The sequence below is a fragment of the Echinops telfairi genome, unplaced genomic scaffold (genome assembly GCF_000313985.2).
Source record: "Echinops telfairi isolate 266 unplaced genomic scaffold, ASM31398v2 ScPeMD7_18;HRSCAF=68, whole genome shotgun sequence".
NCBI classification, from domain to species: Eukaryota; Metazoa; Chordata; class Mammalia; order Afrosoricida; family Tenrecidae; genus Echinops; species Echinops telfairi.
The window spans coordinates 9,182,523-9,197,862 of NW_022103915.1; the positions used below are offsets into that span (position 1 = coordinate 9,182,523).

Here is a 15,340-nt window from a genome sequence, read left to right on the forward strand (position 1 = left end):
TCGTATTGGACACTGATTAAGTGCTGAGCTTCCCACCCACACTTTGGCTCCTCCAAGTCCCAGCCCTGGGAGGGACGCCCTGTGCTTCCTCTCCTCTGACAGCCGAGGAAGCTGAGGTGAAGCTTGTCAAGTCAGGGCCCAAGGCTGCACAGGCTGGGCTTCCTGACACGAAACCCCAAAGTGTTCCACCCCCAGTTCTGGAGCCACAGGCCCAGGCCCAGTGCTGGCCACACCGATTCCTCCCATGGGCCCTGGGGACGCGCTGCCCATCCTGCGCTCCCAGCTTCTGGGGACAGCCCTCCTCCTCGAAGGCCTTCGTTTATGGACACACGTCTCGCTCCCATCTCTGCCCCCGCTGGCGTCTCTCTGTGTGTGTCTCTACATCTCTCTCACCGTGTCTCTGCCTCTCAGTGTGTCTCGTCGCTACATCTGTGTCTGTCTGCATCTCTGTGTGTGTCTCTGCATCTCTCACCATGTCTCTGCATCTCTGTGTGTACCTCTGCATTTCTCTGCATGTCTCTGCATCTCTCTGTGTGTCTCTACATCTCTCACCATGTCTCTGCATCTCTCTGTGTGTCTCTGCATCTCTCACCATATCTCTGCATCTCTGTGTGTGTCTCTGCATCTCTCACCATGTCTCTGCATCTCTGTGTGTGCCTCTGCATTTCTCTGCGTGTCTCTACATCTCTCTGTCTGTGTCTCTTTGGCATAGGGCACCCCTCATGGGATTAGGACCCACCCTACCCAAAGCGCCCTCATTTAACATCTTCAAAGGCTCTATTTCTGAACAAGGTCACACGCAAAAGTCCCCTCACTCAAACTGCCTGCCCCGAGTCGACTCGAGTGGATGGACAGCGTAGCAGTGCCCCTGTGGGTTACTGAGGCTGTAAGTCTTTACAGGAGTAGAAACCCCCATCTTTCTCCCAGGGTGCACCAGGTGGGTTCAAACTGCTGACACTGTGATCAGCATCACGACACATCACAACTACGCCACCAGGGCGTAGGAATTCATATGTCCTTAATTCCACACAGCACGGCTAACAAGGGGCCCACCTGCACCATAGCTGTGTGTCTCTGGGCTCTCCACCAGCAGTGTGAGGCACAGGTCTAGGCTCTGTGGGGACAGGGGCAGGAAGCCAGGTCTCTGCCCGGGATGGCTGTCAGGCTTGCGTGGAGACCCTGACCAGGCTGCCCCCCGAAGGTTATTCTCAAGAGAGAGAGGACAAGCGGTTTTCTCGGAAGGATTTACTCCAAAGTCCACAGCCACCGAGTCGATGCCGACTCACGGTGACGGCATAGGACAGGGTACAACTGGCCCTGTGGGCTTCTGAGAGAGACGGTCACTCTGTGAACAAGCAGAACGGCTCAGCGTCCTCCCTCGGAGCTGCTGGAATTGCCGACCTTGCGGAGGACAGCTCCAGGTGTCCCCCACTCCGGGCAGCCAGCAAATGTTGCAGGGTTTCTGTCTCTGCCCCTGTGGCTCGGCAGACACTGTAGAGCAGTGGTTCTCCACCTTCCTCATGCTGTGACCCTTTCATACAGTTCCTCGTGTGGTGGGGACCCCCCAACCAGAAAATTATTTTCGTTGTTGCTTTATCACTGTCGTTTTGCTGTTACGAATCGTCATGTAGATATCTGATCTGCAAGATGTAGTTTCATGGTTACAAACTGAACATCATGAAAGCATAGTGATTCACCACAAAAACAATGTGTCATTCTATATTGTGAAATATGTATTTCTAAGGACGAATAAATGACATTCTGTCTTGAAGCATGGTGTGGCCTGGGTAACAGTCTTCATGCTGGGTACTCGTCTGTGGGGGTATCTGCATGTGGGAGGACCCACCTGGAGACGCATAGCCGAGCGGTGTCTTGGTTCCTAAGACCATCGGAAATATGTGTTTTCCGATGGTCATAGGCGATCCTTGTGAAAGGGTCGTTCGACCCCCAAAGGGGTTGCGCCCCACAGGTTGAGAACCGCTGCTGTACAGGATTAGGCGAGGCTGAATTCCAAGAAGACTTTATAAATAAGAACACTTCCGGTGGGATTGGGTGGGTGGGTGGGTGGGGGATGGAGTTGGCCCTCCCTGACCCCCTAGGCCAGCGTGTTATGTGTAGACTCCATGCAGGGACAGCTCCTGGAGGGGCTGACACGGAGCTGGTCCGGAGGATCTGGGAGTCTGAAGGCTGACGACAGGGCCCTGTAGGGACACCCCTCACACCCCCATCCTGTCCCTGCAGAGCCTGCTCTCCCAGCACAAGGACTTCGGGGCGGCGCTTCTGCGCCTGCAGGAGAAGCTGGCAGCTCTGGAGGACAGGCTGCAGGCTGAGGACTGGCCGCAGCGGGATCTGCTGGCGAAACAGGCCCAACTCTCCAGGTTGCAGGTGAGGGCTCTAGGGACCCACGTCCCCTGCTCAGCCCCCTTCCCCTTCCCCTCCTCCCCGCCCCCTCCCTTCTTGTAAGGAGAACTGGAACCCAGGGCTGTCATCCTTAAGGAGAGAGAGAGCAGGCATCTGGTGACGAGGCTGGCTAAGCACACAGCTGCTAATGTTAAGATCAGTGGTTTGAACCCACCAGCCGCTCTGCAGGAGGAAGTTGCCATTCTGAAAAGACCTCGTTTGCAGAAACCTTGGGGGGCCGTTCTGCTCGGCCCTGGGGGGTAGCTGTGAGTCAGAGCGCACTCAGGGGCAGTAGGCTTTATCTTTGAGGGAGCGGACACCCCAACTTTCTCCATGAAGCAGCTGTGGGGGGGAGGCGCACTGCCATCACTGATCAGCCCGGTAGCCATTGCCCCCACACCCGTGCCCACTGGTGTGGAGCCTCTTCTGACTCATAGCAACCCTGAGACAGAGAGGAGACGGTCTCCAAGGAGCAGAGAACCTCACCTTTCCCCCCTCGGAGGGCAGGTGGATTTGAACTGCTAATCTTTAAGTGAGTAGCCAGCAGCCGAGCGCTTAAACCACTGCGTCGCCAGGACTCCTCCCCCTTCCCCTAGCCAGCCGACAGCCGGGCAGCAGCCAGCTCCTTCCCAGATGCAGGTGGCCATTTCAGACCTGACCTTTAACATCCTCAGCCGCCCCCACTCCCATCCCCCGCCCCCCAGCTCCAGCCAGGGCTTTCTTGCCTGGAAACGGCCAAGTCTTTTGTGCTTGTTTAAAGGATTTATTGGGGTACAGTCTGTGTAGCATCCAGCTGACCATGTGAAAGTGGGCGAGGGGGTGGAATTCCCTGCATTCACAAGGCCGGACGGCCAGCACCTCTCTCTTGTTCCCAAACGTCTCTGTCCGGGTGTGTAAAAACCAGTTCTCTCCTGCCAGGTTGCCTCTGACTCAGGCTGGCCTCAGGTGTGACAAAGGAACAGTGCCCATAGGCTTCCCACTGGCTGATCTTGCAGAAGGAGATCGCCAGTTCTTTCTGCGTAGGCGCTGACAGCTCATTCCCCATTTGTAGGGGGACTCCAGTTACAGTCTTAGGACAGTACTCAATGGCCTCCGGGAAGCCTGGCAGATCCTGGGCTCCTTCTCATGAATTGTCCCCCCAAATAGAGACTCTTCTGTACAGGAAGACAAAAACCAGCAAACAGCCACAGAAACAAACCCACTGCCACCGAGTCCATGCCGACTCCCAGTGACCCTACAGGACAGGGTAGAACCGCCCCTGTGGGTTCCGGGGCTGTGAGTCTTTATGGGAGTAGAAAGCCTCGTCTTTCTCCTGTGGAATGTCTGGTGGTTTCGAACTGCTGACCTTGCGGTGAGCAGCCCAATGCGTAACCACCACGCCACCTGGGCTCCGTAATGGGCTGATCGTTGATGTGTCAGTGCTAGACACGGGGGCTGGGTGGTTGGGGGGTATGGTGTTTGAGAAGAAGCAGTGCTCCCATGGAAGCCAAGCTAGTGGTCTCTAAGGCAAACCCCAAACTCACTGCCAGTGTGCCGACACTGACACCGGTGCCGCGACCCTTCAGCGCAGGCTAGAACTACCCCTGTGGGTTTATGAAAACGCCCGTCTTATGGGAGCAGGCAGCCTCCTCTTTCTCCCACGAAGCAGCTGAGGGGGTTGAGTCTCGGACCTCGTGGTGAGCACCCTAACCCATCACCCGCCGGCCACGGTGTGGGAGAAAGGTGAGGCTGTCTGCTCCTGTAAAGACAGACAGCCTCAGAATCCCCTGGGAGCAGCTCCATGCTATCCTGGAGGACCGCGGTGAAGACAGCTAAGCGGACGGCAGTAGCTTTGAGCTTGGGCTTTGGGCTATAAAACTGACATGGTGGTGTGGTTCTTGATAACAAGATGTGATCATCAAGAATCCAGGATGGCCGTGCACCCCACCCCAAGATGCCCCCCCCCCCTTTAACCCAGTTCAGTTTGGGGATGTCCCAGAATATTTTCCTTGGATTTAAAAAATGGACATCTGCCCTGTGAGTGGATCCCTCAGCTGACCTGCCATCCCAGAGCCCCGAACACCCCCCCCACCCCCCCCACCCCCCCCCAAGTTCCCAGCTCTGACCTTCTTCCGGTCCTCGCCCTCCTACAGGGGCTTCAGGAGGAGGGGCTGGACCTGGGGGTGCAGATGGAGGCTGTGAGGCCTCTCATTCAGGGCAACGCCAGCCACCAGTACAAAATGGACCAGCTCTCCTCCCACTTCCAGGCCCTGCAGCAGTCTCTGGAGGTAAGAAGCTCAAACCAAGGGCCAGCATGGGCGGGGGCGGGGTGGCTGGGTGGGGAACCAGGCCGGTGGGTCTCCCTGCTGGGCTTCTGCACCCCCCTTCCTGCCTTCCTCTCCCTTGTTTTCCTCTGTCCTCACTTAGCTGTTCATTCTCTGGTTACTGTGCGCCTCCCGGTGGCCAGGCAGCACCAGCAAGTCCACCGAGGGTCACCCCTGCCTTGGTGGGTGAGGTGCACCACGCAGTTACGTGCTGTATTAGTCTGGGTACTTTGGAGAAACAAATCCACAGCAACTCATGGATCAGAGAGAGTTTTATATAAAGAAAAGGTGCATCACGAAAACATCCCAACCCAGTGCTGCCCAAGCCCACAAGTCCAACATTAACCCATTAACCCAACACCAGTCCACAAAGTCCTCCACCTCACAAAACAGAGGCAATGATGCCGACTGCAGGAGGAAAGCTGAGTCAGTGAACGAACAAGCATCTCAGCACTAGCAGGGGTCTCCACACGGCTGCTCCAGCACCCAGGGCTGCATCGTGATAGGTCCATGTGGCTTCTCCTTGGGGATGTCTTGTAGGAAGTCAATCTTGCAAGCTGAAGCAGGGAACTGCTAAGGCAGCTACACCCTGGTGGGACCATCACAAAGCAAGAGACCCCAGAATTAGAAAGGCGAGGCTCACCACCCATTTATCCCTCCACCTTTCAATTAGCCCCACATGTGATTATCGGCCAGGCTGGCACAATTAACTAACTCACGTGCCGTCCAGTCTGTTTTCCCTCATAGCCACCCTGTGTCCGGGCCCGACAGATGAAACACTGCCCACTGCTCACACGGGTGCAGCCACTGTGTCAATACAATCCGTCTGGTCGAGGGAGGGTCTTCCTCTTTACCGCCGCCCCTCCACTTCACCAAGCATCCTATCCCTCTCCAGGGACTGGGCTCCCCTGACCACGTGTCCAGAGCACGTGAGACTCTGACGTCTCACCATCCTTGCTTCCAGGGAGCATTCTGGAAGTTAGTTCTTCTGGCCACCTGTGGGGCTGTCAGTTCCTCACCAGCACCATCATCCAAGCGTATCAGTTCTCCTTCGGGCCACCTGCTTGTGAGGTCAGATGCACCTTAGTCCTCTAAGTGACCTGGAAGCAGTCAACAGAAAGGCAGCATGCGACCCCATCGTGTGGCCAAGGCCCAGAGGCAAAAGAAGGGTCCTGCTGTCCCAGTAAGGACCCGACTGTTGGGCCCCAGCCCCCATCCCTGTGCGGCATGAACGCCCAGCTGAAGGTCCTTCCAGAGAGTGGGCCTGGCATCCTGATGGTGCCCACCGGCCACAGCGCCTGGCCTGCAGTGCCCTCTGGTGGCCCTCTAACGTCTTTCTTGCTTCCCCACCGGCTCGGCCCTGTGCTGAGCTGAGCGTGGGAATGAAACTTGAGGCGGCTTCCTAATCCGCTGCTAGGACTTGTTGAAATGGGCCCGCAGCCTCACCTGACACTGACTCACGTAGGCCAGCATCTCTAATCCCCAGGAGTTCAAAAACAACAGCAACCTTCTTGTGTCTCAGGGACTCCCAGGCCCTCACTTGACCAGTCCCACCCGACTCTAAACAAACCAGACCCACGGCCACTGGGTTGAGTCTGGCTCATAGCCACCCTGTAGAACAGGGTGGAACCACCCCCGTGGGCTTTTGAGACCATAGGTCTTCAGTCTCAGAGAAAGTCTGCTCAGGGAGTGGGGAAAGCCTCATCCTTCTCCTGTGAAGCAGCCGGTGGATTCGAACTGCTGACCTCGCCTCACGATCAGCAGCCCGATGCATGACCCAGGGGTGCCCCAGCTCCACTGCCGCCCACTTTAGTAACAATTATTCCTAACACCCCTGTGTCAGTCCGGGTAGACCAGAGAAACAAATTCATAGAGACATGCATATGTGTATGAGAAAGAGCTTTATATTCAAGCGCAATTGAAAATTGAGAAAACATCCTAGCCCAGTCCAGATCAAGTCCATGCATCCAATATTAGCTCATATATCCGATACCAATCTATAAAGTCCTCTTCAGACTCACGAAATGCATGCAATGACGCCAAATGCAGGACGATCATAGGTGGATTTGAACTGTGGGTGGGAAGTCTTGTGGATCCGGTGGCGTTGTAAGCATCTCAGCAATGGCAGGGGTCTCCACGTGGCTTCTCCAGCTCAGGGCACTAGCCTGGCTTCATGTGTCTTGTCAACTGCAACGTCTCCCAGGGAGGGACTCCCTGTCTCCTGCCTCCAGCCAACTATTGATCTCCCTAGTGCCTCCAAATGAGGTCATCAAGCTGCGGCCTGATTGACAGGCTAAACTCCACCCCATTCATCCTAATCCTCTCAAATTGGCAACAGATTATATAACGACCACAGCCCCCTTTATGATCCAGAAATTCATCGATAATATCTTACCCAACCAACTGATCTAACAACAAACAGAAGGGTCTTTTTGTCATTGAAGGTTGGGGGTGGGGGGTGGGAAGGAGAAAGTAAGTAGTTCCTTCTAAAAGCCGTAGAGATGTCACGGGTTCGCTGTTCGTGGTTGTTCGCCACAAGGTAGGAGGTTCGAATCCACCAGTCACCCAGAGGGAGAAAGATGAGGCTGGCTGCCTCCATAAAGAATGACAGCCTCGGGAGCCCACAGGGCAGTTCTGCTCTGTCCAGTGGGGTTCTGTGCGTCACGGCAGTAGTGGATTCAGCTCTTCTAAGACAGTGTCTTTCCATATGGAAGCGCTGCAGGCTGGCCCCGCTGGAGATTGAGGTGGCAAGAACGTCCCTCAAGGTGGCAGCCACAGATGACAAGGGACACAGCCAGCTTGACCTCGGCAAACGTGAATGTCCGAAATGGGACAAGTCCCTGGAGAGGCCAGGGGGCATGTCAGGACTGGGGTTCTGCACAATGACCGTCTCCCTGGATGCTTCAGTGGGACACTCGAATCCCGCTGGGCATGGGGTGGTTCTGCAGGTGCGATGAGAGCCCGCCCTCTCTCTGCATCTGTGGCATGTCCCACCCCACACCATCAGGACAAATCCAGGAAGCAGTGATACTGTCGGGCTGCGGCCATTCAGTGCCAGTAACTGGGGAGGCGCTGGTCGGGCCTTGTTGGAGTCTCGGGGGCGGGGTGGGGGTGGGAAAGAGGCTGGACACAGCACCTCTGGCCCTTGGGGGCTCCCAGGGCCCCTCACTGCCCACATCCAAGCAATGCAATGGAGTGAGCATTATCACAGCTCGGGGCTCCTTTAACCCTTCATGGACCTCTGGGGTAGCGCCGAGTGTGTTAAGCACCCAGGGACTCCCCCAGAGACAGGCACGTGGTGGCCTTGTGTCTCTGACTCCCTCACACAGTGGCACTGTAGGGTGGCACGGGCCCATGGGGCTCCCTTAAGCAAGCATGTGGCCCGGTCTTTTCTTCTCACGGCCCCCGGTGGCTTCCAGCCCGCAGCCCCCGTACCAGCAGGCTCCTTAGGAACCAGGCATTTGCAACCAGTGGTGCTTGGTTTCTCTAAGTGAACACCCTTTGTGGGGCCAGAAGTCTGAGCCCTTATGAGAGTGTGTTTGTATGTGGGGGGTGGGGTTCCTGGGGGACTGCTGGTCCTGGGGTCCTGGTGTGTCTCTGGCTGAGCACCCCCCTGCTGTGCCGCAGGACCTGCTGGAGCAGAGTCGGCAGGCAGTTCGGGAGCACGGCGCCCTCAGTCATGAGCTGCTGGAGCTGCAGACGCGGACGTCCCTGCTCACCCAGAAGCTGGAGGCCCTGCGGGGAGCCTCCGGCCCGTGGGAGGCGGGCATCCCAGAGGCCGAGGTCGAGGTAAGCTGGCTCTCACCGCAGAGGTGCTGATGGCCTGCCCTGTGCCCCGAAAAGCAGCCAGAGACCCACACTGGGGGGCCTCACTCTATGCGTGTGTGCATGCACATGCATATGTGTGCTCCTTCCTGCGGCTGCTCATATGTGTGTGTATACCCACATGTGTGCCCGTGTACACAGTGTGCCCCACTGTGTGCCCATGCATGCCCATGCACACACGTGTACACCCAGGCACATACACTCACACGCATCCACCTATGTGTGCCCATATGTGCACATGTGCATGCTCATGTATGATCATGAGTCCCCATGTGTGCCCGTGTGTGCATGGGCATGCATGTGCTCACGTGTGTATATGCACATGAATATGTTCACCCCCTTATGTGCCTGAGCAGGTATGTGCACTTGTTCTACAAAATGTGTGCATCCTCACGTGTGTGCCCATGTGTGCATGTGCAGATTTCATGTGTGAATGCATGTCCCTACGTGTGCGTGTGCATCCACATGCCCACGTGTGTGCATGCAGATGTTGATGTGTGACTGGCTGTGTCCTCGTATGCGCTCACGTGTGCACGTGTACTGACCTATGTGTGTCTTGTGCAGAGGCTGCTGGCAGAGATCCCGGAGTGGGAGGCCCGGCTGCCCCTGCTGGAAGCCCGCGGCCGCCTGGTGGTGGAGACCTCGTCTCCGGACGGGGCCGCTTTGGTCCAGGAGCAGATGGCGGAGCTGACGGAGGCGCGGCGGACCCTGAGACTGCTGGAGGAGCACCTGCTGAGGTGAGCAGATAGCGCCCCGGACCCTGCCCCTCAGGGTTCAGAGAGCAAAGGGCTAGAGTTCTGCTAGTGACCACTAAGGCCTCCTTGGGTGTGTGTGTGGAGGGGGCGGGGGCATTGGAGCTTGGAGATGCCCCTTCTGGCTTGAGCCTCAGTCTCCCACCTGCGTCAGTGGGTGGATGCACCATCCTGGTGGGCAGTGTGAATCCCGGTGCAACCCAGACAGGCAGCCAGTGCTGCAGCCGCAGGCCTTGCTCGGGGTGCCCAGCCTATGGTGTGGCCATGCTGACCCAGTGGGCGGGGGCATTGCTTCCCAGCCTCCTCAGAGACTGGAAGTTGCAAAGACTGACCGAGGACCCCGCGAAGAAGGTGGCATTCTCCAACAACATCCCCAAGTCTGGTTTCCTCATCGACCCTCTGCATCCCACTCTCAGACAGCGATACCGGGTGAGTCTTCCCAGGGGGCGCTCCTGGGAGGGGAGTCTGCTGCAAAGTCCCCTGCCCCATCCAGGGCCGACCTCAGTCTGTGAGCTGCCCCTGTGACTGAGGACGCATGGACCACCAGAAACCCGCCCCGACCCTACACACACACACCCCGGCCCACAAACCAGTCCATCCGGACGCATTAACCCCCACCAGGCTAGGGCAGAACTGCCCCTCCCATACAGGCCTTGTCTATATGGGTGGAGGGGGCTGCAAAGCTCTGGTGGGGTGATGGCATTCCAAGACCCTGCCACCTTCCTACACCTTTCTGATGGCCCCTGGCCTTTCGAGGGCTGTGTTGGAGCTGGGTCACCGCTGGGAGTCAGCCTGAGACGCTCCGGGCGCCTGGATTTCAGCACAGCGCTCTGCCAACTCCCTCAGTCCCTGGAGTCTCAGTCTGAATCCAGGGGGCGGGGTGGTGGGGGTGGGGGCCTGAGAACCTGCATTCCTGCCAGCTCGAGGCTGGTCGTCAGAGTTCTTGGAAGAGTGAGGGAGTGGGTGCGCAGGCAGATGAACGGGGACTTGCCAGTGAGGCAGTGCTGGCAAAAAGAGCTGTCGCTCTGGGCACCCGGGGGCTAGGTGACCGGCTGGGACCCAGCGCTGGGGCAGGTGGGTGTTTTCTGGGAGGAGTCAGCACAGGTGAGTAGATGGCATGGGACCCCCCTCTGACCTCCCCTGAAGAAGGAGGATTGAGCTCCACAGCAGTTCAAGGCCGACGGGCACAAAGCAGAGGTCAGCTGTGTCCCCACCCTGCAGCCGTCTCTTGCCCTATTCTGACGTCATCCAGCCCCCCCACCCCCCGCCCCCGCCCCCAGCACGCTCCTTCCGTGTTGGGTTCAACCATCTGTTTCATCGGCCACACTGAGCTCACGGATAATACTCACAATTAAGGGGGTTTCTTAGGGGGCGTTTGCAGGTTACCACAAGTCAGGATCAGGAAACAGTAAGGATACAATGATGGGTGCACAGCCACGCCTCTCCTGAGTCAGCAGTCAAGTCCCTCCTCGTCAATCCCAGCGCCAGCCTCCCTGGGAAGCCCACCCGCTGCTGTGCCTCACAGTCTCACGGTCTTGGGCTGCTCCTCTGCCCTGTCCCATGACCTCCTCACCCCAGCTTCCGGTCGGTGTTTCATCCCATGGCCTCTGTGGCACAGATGCCCCTGGTCTCCACCTCTACCACTTCCGGTGGGAGTCTCTAGCCTGTTCACTGGCAGCCCCTCTTCCTTGATGGTCCCAGGAAGCCTCTCGGAGCCTACTTCTGAGATGGCTCTTGGACACAGCGGGGTGGCCTCGACGGAGATGTGGTTTTTGTCTTTCGGCTGAAGGTACCCCCCGGAAACAGAGGGTCCTGACTCAATTCAGGCCCTCCAGGCCAGGGAGACTCAGAAGATACGGCACTTTCACCCGGTGCACAAAGGGGTCATCGCCACCGGCGTGAAGGCTGGCATTTGTAGTACATCCTCAGAGGGGTGGGGTCTAGATGGGCCCAGTAAGAGCGCTTACCTTTGCACCACCCTGGTGGAGGCCCTGAGGCAGGGAGGGTACCTCAACACGTCTGTGGGAGCAGGGTAAGTGCCTGAGGCTTCCAGGCAGTTGGGAAGCTGTGAGAAGTCACCCGGGGCTAAGGACCGATGGGGTCGACTTGCTTTGTCTTCTCGGTTGGTCATTGACTTGGGGCCTGGGTGAAAGTTGGCGGAGCGGATGAGTTTCCCATCGGGTGGTTTGTCCACCTTCTGCCTGAGGACCTCGGTGTCACCCTCCTCCACACTTCCTTCCTGTGCCCCGTTTCCACCATCCTTTCTCTCTCCTGCCTGCTTTCTGAGCTCCGGGCTGGGGCAGATGCCGCTCTGCCAGCCCTCCACCGGTGCTTTTCTGAAGCGTGCTCTCCTCGTGGGGTTATTGCTCACTGTACAGAGCTGTCTGTGGTTTAACGAGCTGTGGCGGCGGGTTCAACATTGGGTCTCCAACGGATAGGGCGGTGATTTGAACACCCCCCCCCCCCCCCCAGCCGCTTTGAAGGGAGCAACACGAGGCCCCTGTCCTGTGGAGATTTGTAGTCTCAGAGCCCTTCCGGGGCAGCTCTGTGCTGAGCTGGAGGCTCAGTAGGGGATGGAATGGACTCCACTCATTGGTGGGGAGGGGGAGGTTGTTGTTGTTATTGTTTGGCTAAAAGGTGATCCCCAGGGTGAGCTCAGTGTCAGGCTTGAAGGGCACTCCAGGGCCACAGAAGCCGGAAGAGGGTCGGTAGGGGCAGAGGGTGACCCCCAGGTAGAACTCTCGGGGTAAGGGATCATGGTGGCTTCACACGGGGACCAGGGAGGGAGGTGGCAGCATGTTGGGCCCTGAGTGGGCCTGTGCCCTAGGGATGGACTCTTCACCCCCCTCCCCACGCCCCGCCCCACCACCTCTTAGGCATCCTGCCCTCATCCCAGCCCCTCGGCCTCAGCGGGGCCCCCAGCATGTGTGACCAATGGCTGCACCCACCATCCCTGCAGGGACGGCTGCCCCAGGATGAAGGAGACGGCCAGGGGGATTTCTCCCAAGACCGGAGGAACTTTGAGCAGATGCTGCAGGAGGAGAACTCCAACCTGGTTAGAATCATCGCCATGAGAATCGCCACCACCGAGGACTTGAGGGCCAGAGACGGGAAGCTGCAGGTCTGTTCCGCAGGAAAGGCCCTTGCACGCGGGCTTCGTGCCGGAGGTGTTGCACCAGGGGCTTCTGCACAAAGAGGCCACAGTTTGGAAGCCTGTGAGCCCACCTCTCATGCATAGCAATAGTGCTGTAAAGCTTTGGGGGCTCAAATGTTCTATGAACTCTTCCCGGCACTCGTTCATTCAATTAACTTCTGGGAAATCATCACTACGAACCACTTGATTCCTAGGATCACTTAGCTATTACTGTGTAACAAGCCACCCCCACACTTGTGTTGAACCCGCTTGTGACCCATAGGACAGATAGTGCTCACCTATCTGGGGTTTAGTGGGAAATTGTTGTCCCACTCTTAATGTTGTTATCTGGTGGTGGCTTATATAATTGTGTGCACTTGAAGACACTAGTCTCATTCCACCACCCCTCCAGCACTCCCTCAGGACATATGTGTCCCACTAATTGTCTTGTTTTTGAGGCCTCCATATGACCTTAAAGAAATAAAAGTTGGGTTTTTTCTTTACTTCACTCAGAATGCCTTCCATTACCCCAAATGAATGCTTGCAACCGAAAAAAACAAAAAACCACACAAGTAGAAAGTAATGGGTCCGGCAAGTGCTGAAGTAGCAGCCATGTATTAAAGTCATGATTCAGAAGGGCGACCTCAACTGGGCTGGCCTTCCCGGCTCCCTTGTGTGCTTGCTGTCCATTGGTGGTCAGCTGGTGGCTCTGCCGCTGGTAACAAGAATGCTTGGCCCACACAGACTCCCTCTGTGGAGCCTGCCCAGGTGTGTTCAGAGAGCAGGGGGTTTCTCTCAGCTTTCGGAGGACTGGGGGTCCAAGGCTGTCAGAGGTGGAAGTGACCTTGGAGGCCAGCGGTCCAGGTGTCCTTTGGTGGCACCAGCCGTGACGCGTGGGCTGGAGTGGATGGGATCTGTCCGTTGGGGTGAACTTGGATTGATCCCTCCTTACCCGTTGTGGGGATCATCGGGTCACTTGGACGGTGCCCCATGATGCCGCCTCATCCCCAGGAGCTGGAGGCCCGGGTCCCTGAAGAACAGCGGCGTTTTGAGAAGCTCCTTCATGTCGGGCTGGCCCGGGGGACGGAGGACCAGCTGGAGGAGCTGCGCTACCGGTGGATGCTGTACAAGTCCAAGCTCCAGGACGCCCGCCACCTGCTGGTGGATGCCCGGCACAGCCACAGCCCCGCCCCCGGGGAGGAGCCACGCGGGTCCAAGCTCACCTGGAAGGTAGCTGGCTCCTCCCCCTAGGCCCCCCTGGGCCTGCGTGGACCAGGCTGAGCGGACCACTCAGGGGTGCTCCGCTAAGGTCATGCCATTTAGCCACCTAAGGTCCGTGGGCAGTGCAAACAGCTTGCACCCGAGGAAGGTCCTGGACGAGATGGATTGACACAATGTCTCAAACAGTAACAATTGTGGGGCAGATGTCGCCCTCTTGTACATCAGGTTGCTAAGAGTTGGAACCGACTCGACAGCAGCTAACAACCACTGACCTGAGGGTTGGTGGTTCGAAGCCACCCAGTGGCACCGTGGAGGAAAGGCCTAGTGTTCTGTTTCAACAAAGAGCACAGCCAAGAAAACCCCACGCTGATGCCCGCGGTCATTAGGGGTCAGCACAGGCTCCACAGCTGGCTTGACTGGTTTTTACACACCCCATGGGGTTGACCCCCCATAAGGACAACAGTAGTCATTGAAGTTCATGGGTTGGGGGCCCTTTCTGACCATCAGCCCAGTGCAGGGGGCAGCTGAGACCCGGAGCTGGTAAAGCTCAGTCCGGGTCCCTCTGGCAGCACCACCCTTGGATAGAGGAAGAGTCCTTGTGGCACAGTGGTTAAAGTGCTCGGTTGTCAACTCAGAGGTCGGCAGTTCAAACCCACCGGCTGCTCCGTGGTAAAACGATGAGGCTATTGGCTTTTGTGAAGATCAGATCGTGGGAGATTCTCAGGGGCAATTCTCGGCCCGAGTGGCTCGCTCTGAATCCAGATCAGCAGGCAGCAGTGGGTTGGCGTGGGTCTTGGGTGTTGTAGACTTGATGGTACACTGGACGGGGTCGGTAGGCTGGCTTCTCGTCCCACTCTGCCATGTGAGAAAATCCTTCTCCTCAGGGCTCCCCTGTCTGGTCACCGAGCATAAGTGCAGATGAAACCATAGGAAACTCCCCACTCAAACCCGCTGCGGTTGGGTTGATTCTGGCCCACAGAGACCTTGCAGGACCAGGCAGAACCACCCTGTGGGGTTTTCCAGTCTGACACTTGTTTGAGAGCAGACTGCCTCGTCTTTCTCCTACAGAGCGGCTGGTGGGTTTGAACTGCCTGCCTTTTCAGCTAGCAGCGGAGCACCTGTGATCAACAGTAGACAATGCTGTTGTGAGGTGCCGCTCAGTCGGCCCCAGACACCACAGAGGGACACACCGCCCCGTCCTGCTCCAGCCTCACCATGACTGCTCAAGCCCCTGGGTGCAGCCACGGTGCCCACCCTTGAGGGCCTTCCCCTCTTTCCCTGCCCCTCTATTTTACCAAGCTTGGCGTCCTTCTCCAGGGACGGCTCTCCTGACAACATATCCCAAAAGTACATCATCAGGAAAGCCTCTCCATCCTCGATGCTAGGGAGCATCCTAGGACCAAGCCCACTTAGGGAGATGGCTGCACCCACCCCCCACACCCCGTGCCTGCGTGGAGCTGGCTGCGGGGGAGGGGCGGGGCCCTCGGGGATGCTTGAGCCTCTCGTAAGGGCCGAGTCTTTACAAGAGCCCTGTCAGGGAGATTCTATTATTTCTCCCTTTAGGGGAAACTATGGCACGGGGGTGATGTGTCATTAGTCCAGTGGACCAGGCGGCCTCCTGGGCGCTCTCAGCTCTTCCTGCCTCAGGCCCAGCTCAGGGTCTCCTGAGCCTGCAATATCCACACTGACCACTAGAGGCCAGCACA

The 15,340-nt window shown here is 57.7% G+C and overlaps 1 protein-coding gene across 1 annotated transcript in view; it reads left to right on the forward strand.

The window, feature by feature from the left end:
- SYNE3 (spectrin repeat containing nuclear envelope family member 3) overlaps window positions 1-15,340 on the forward strand; it is a 40,042-nt gene that overhangs the window by 22,038 nt on the left and 2,664 nt on the right. The window contains exons 9-15 of the mRNA XM_045287940.1: window positions 2,242-2,385; window positions 4,533-4,667; window positions 8,331-8,492; window positions 9,093-9,265; window positions 9,580-9,709; window positions 12,240-12,401; window positions 13,425-13,643. Coding sequence (XP_045143875.1) covers window positions 2,242-2,385; window positions 4,533-4,667; window positions 8,331-8,492; window positions 9,093-9,265; window positions 9,580-9,709; window positions 12,240-12,401; window positions 13,425-13,643 — 1,125 coding nt within the window. The remainder of the gene's footprint in view (window positions 1-2,241; window positions 2,386-4,532; window positions 4,668-8,330; window positions 8,493-9,092; window positions 9,266-9,579; window positions 9,710-12,239; window positions 12,402-13,424; window positions 13,644-15,340) is intronic.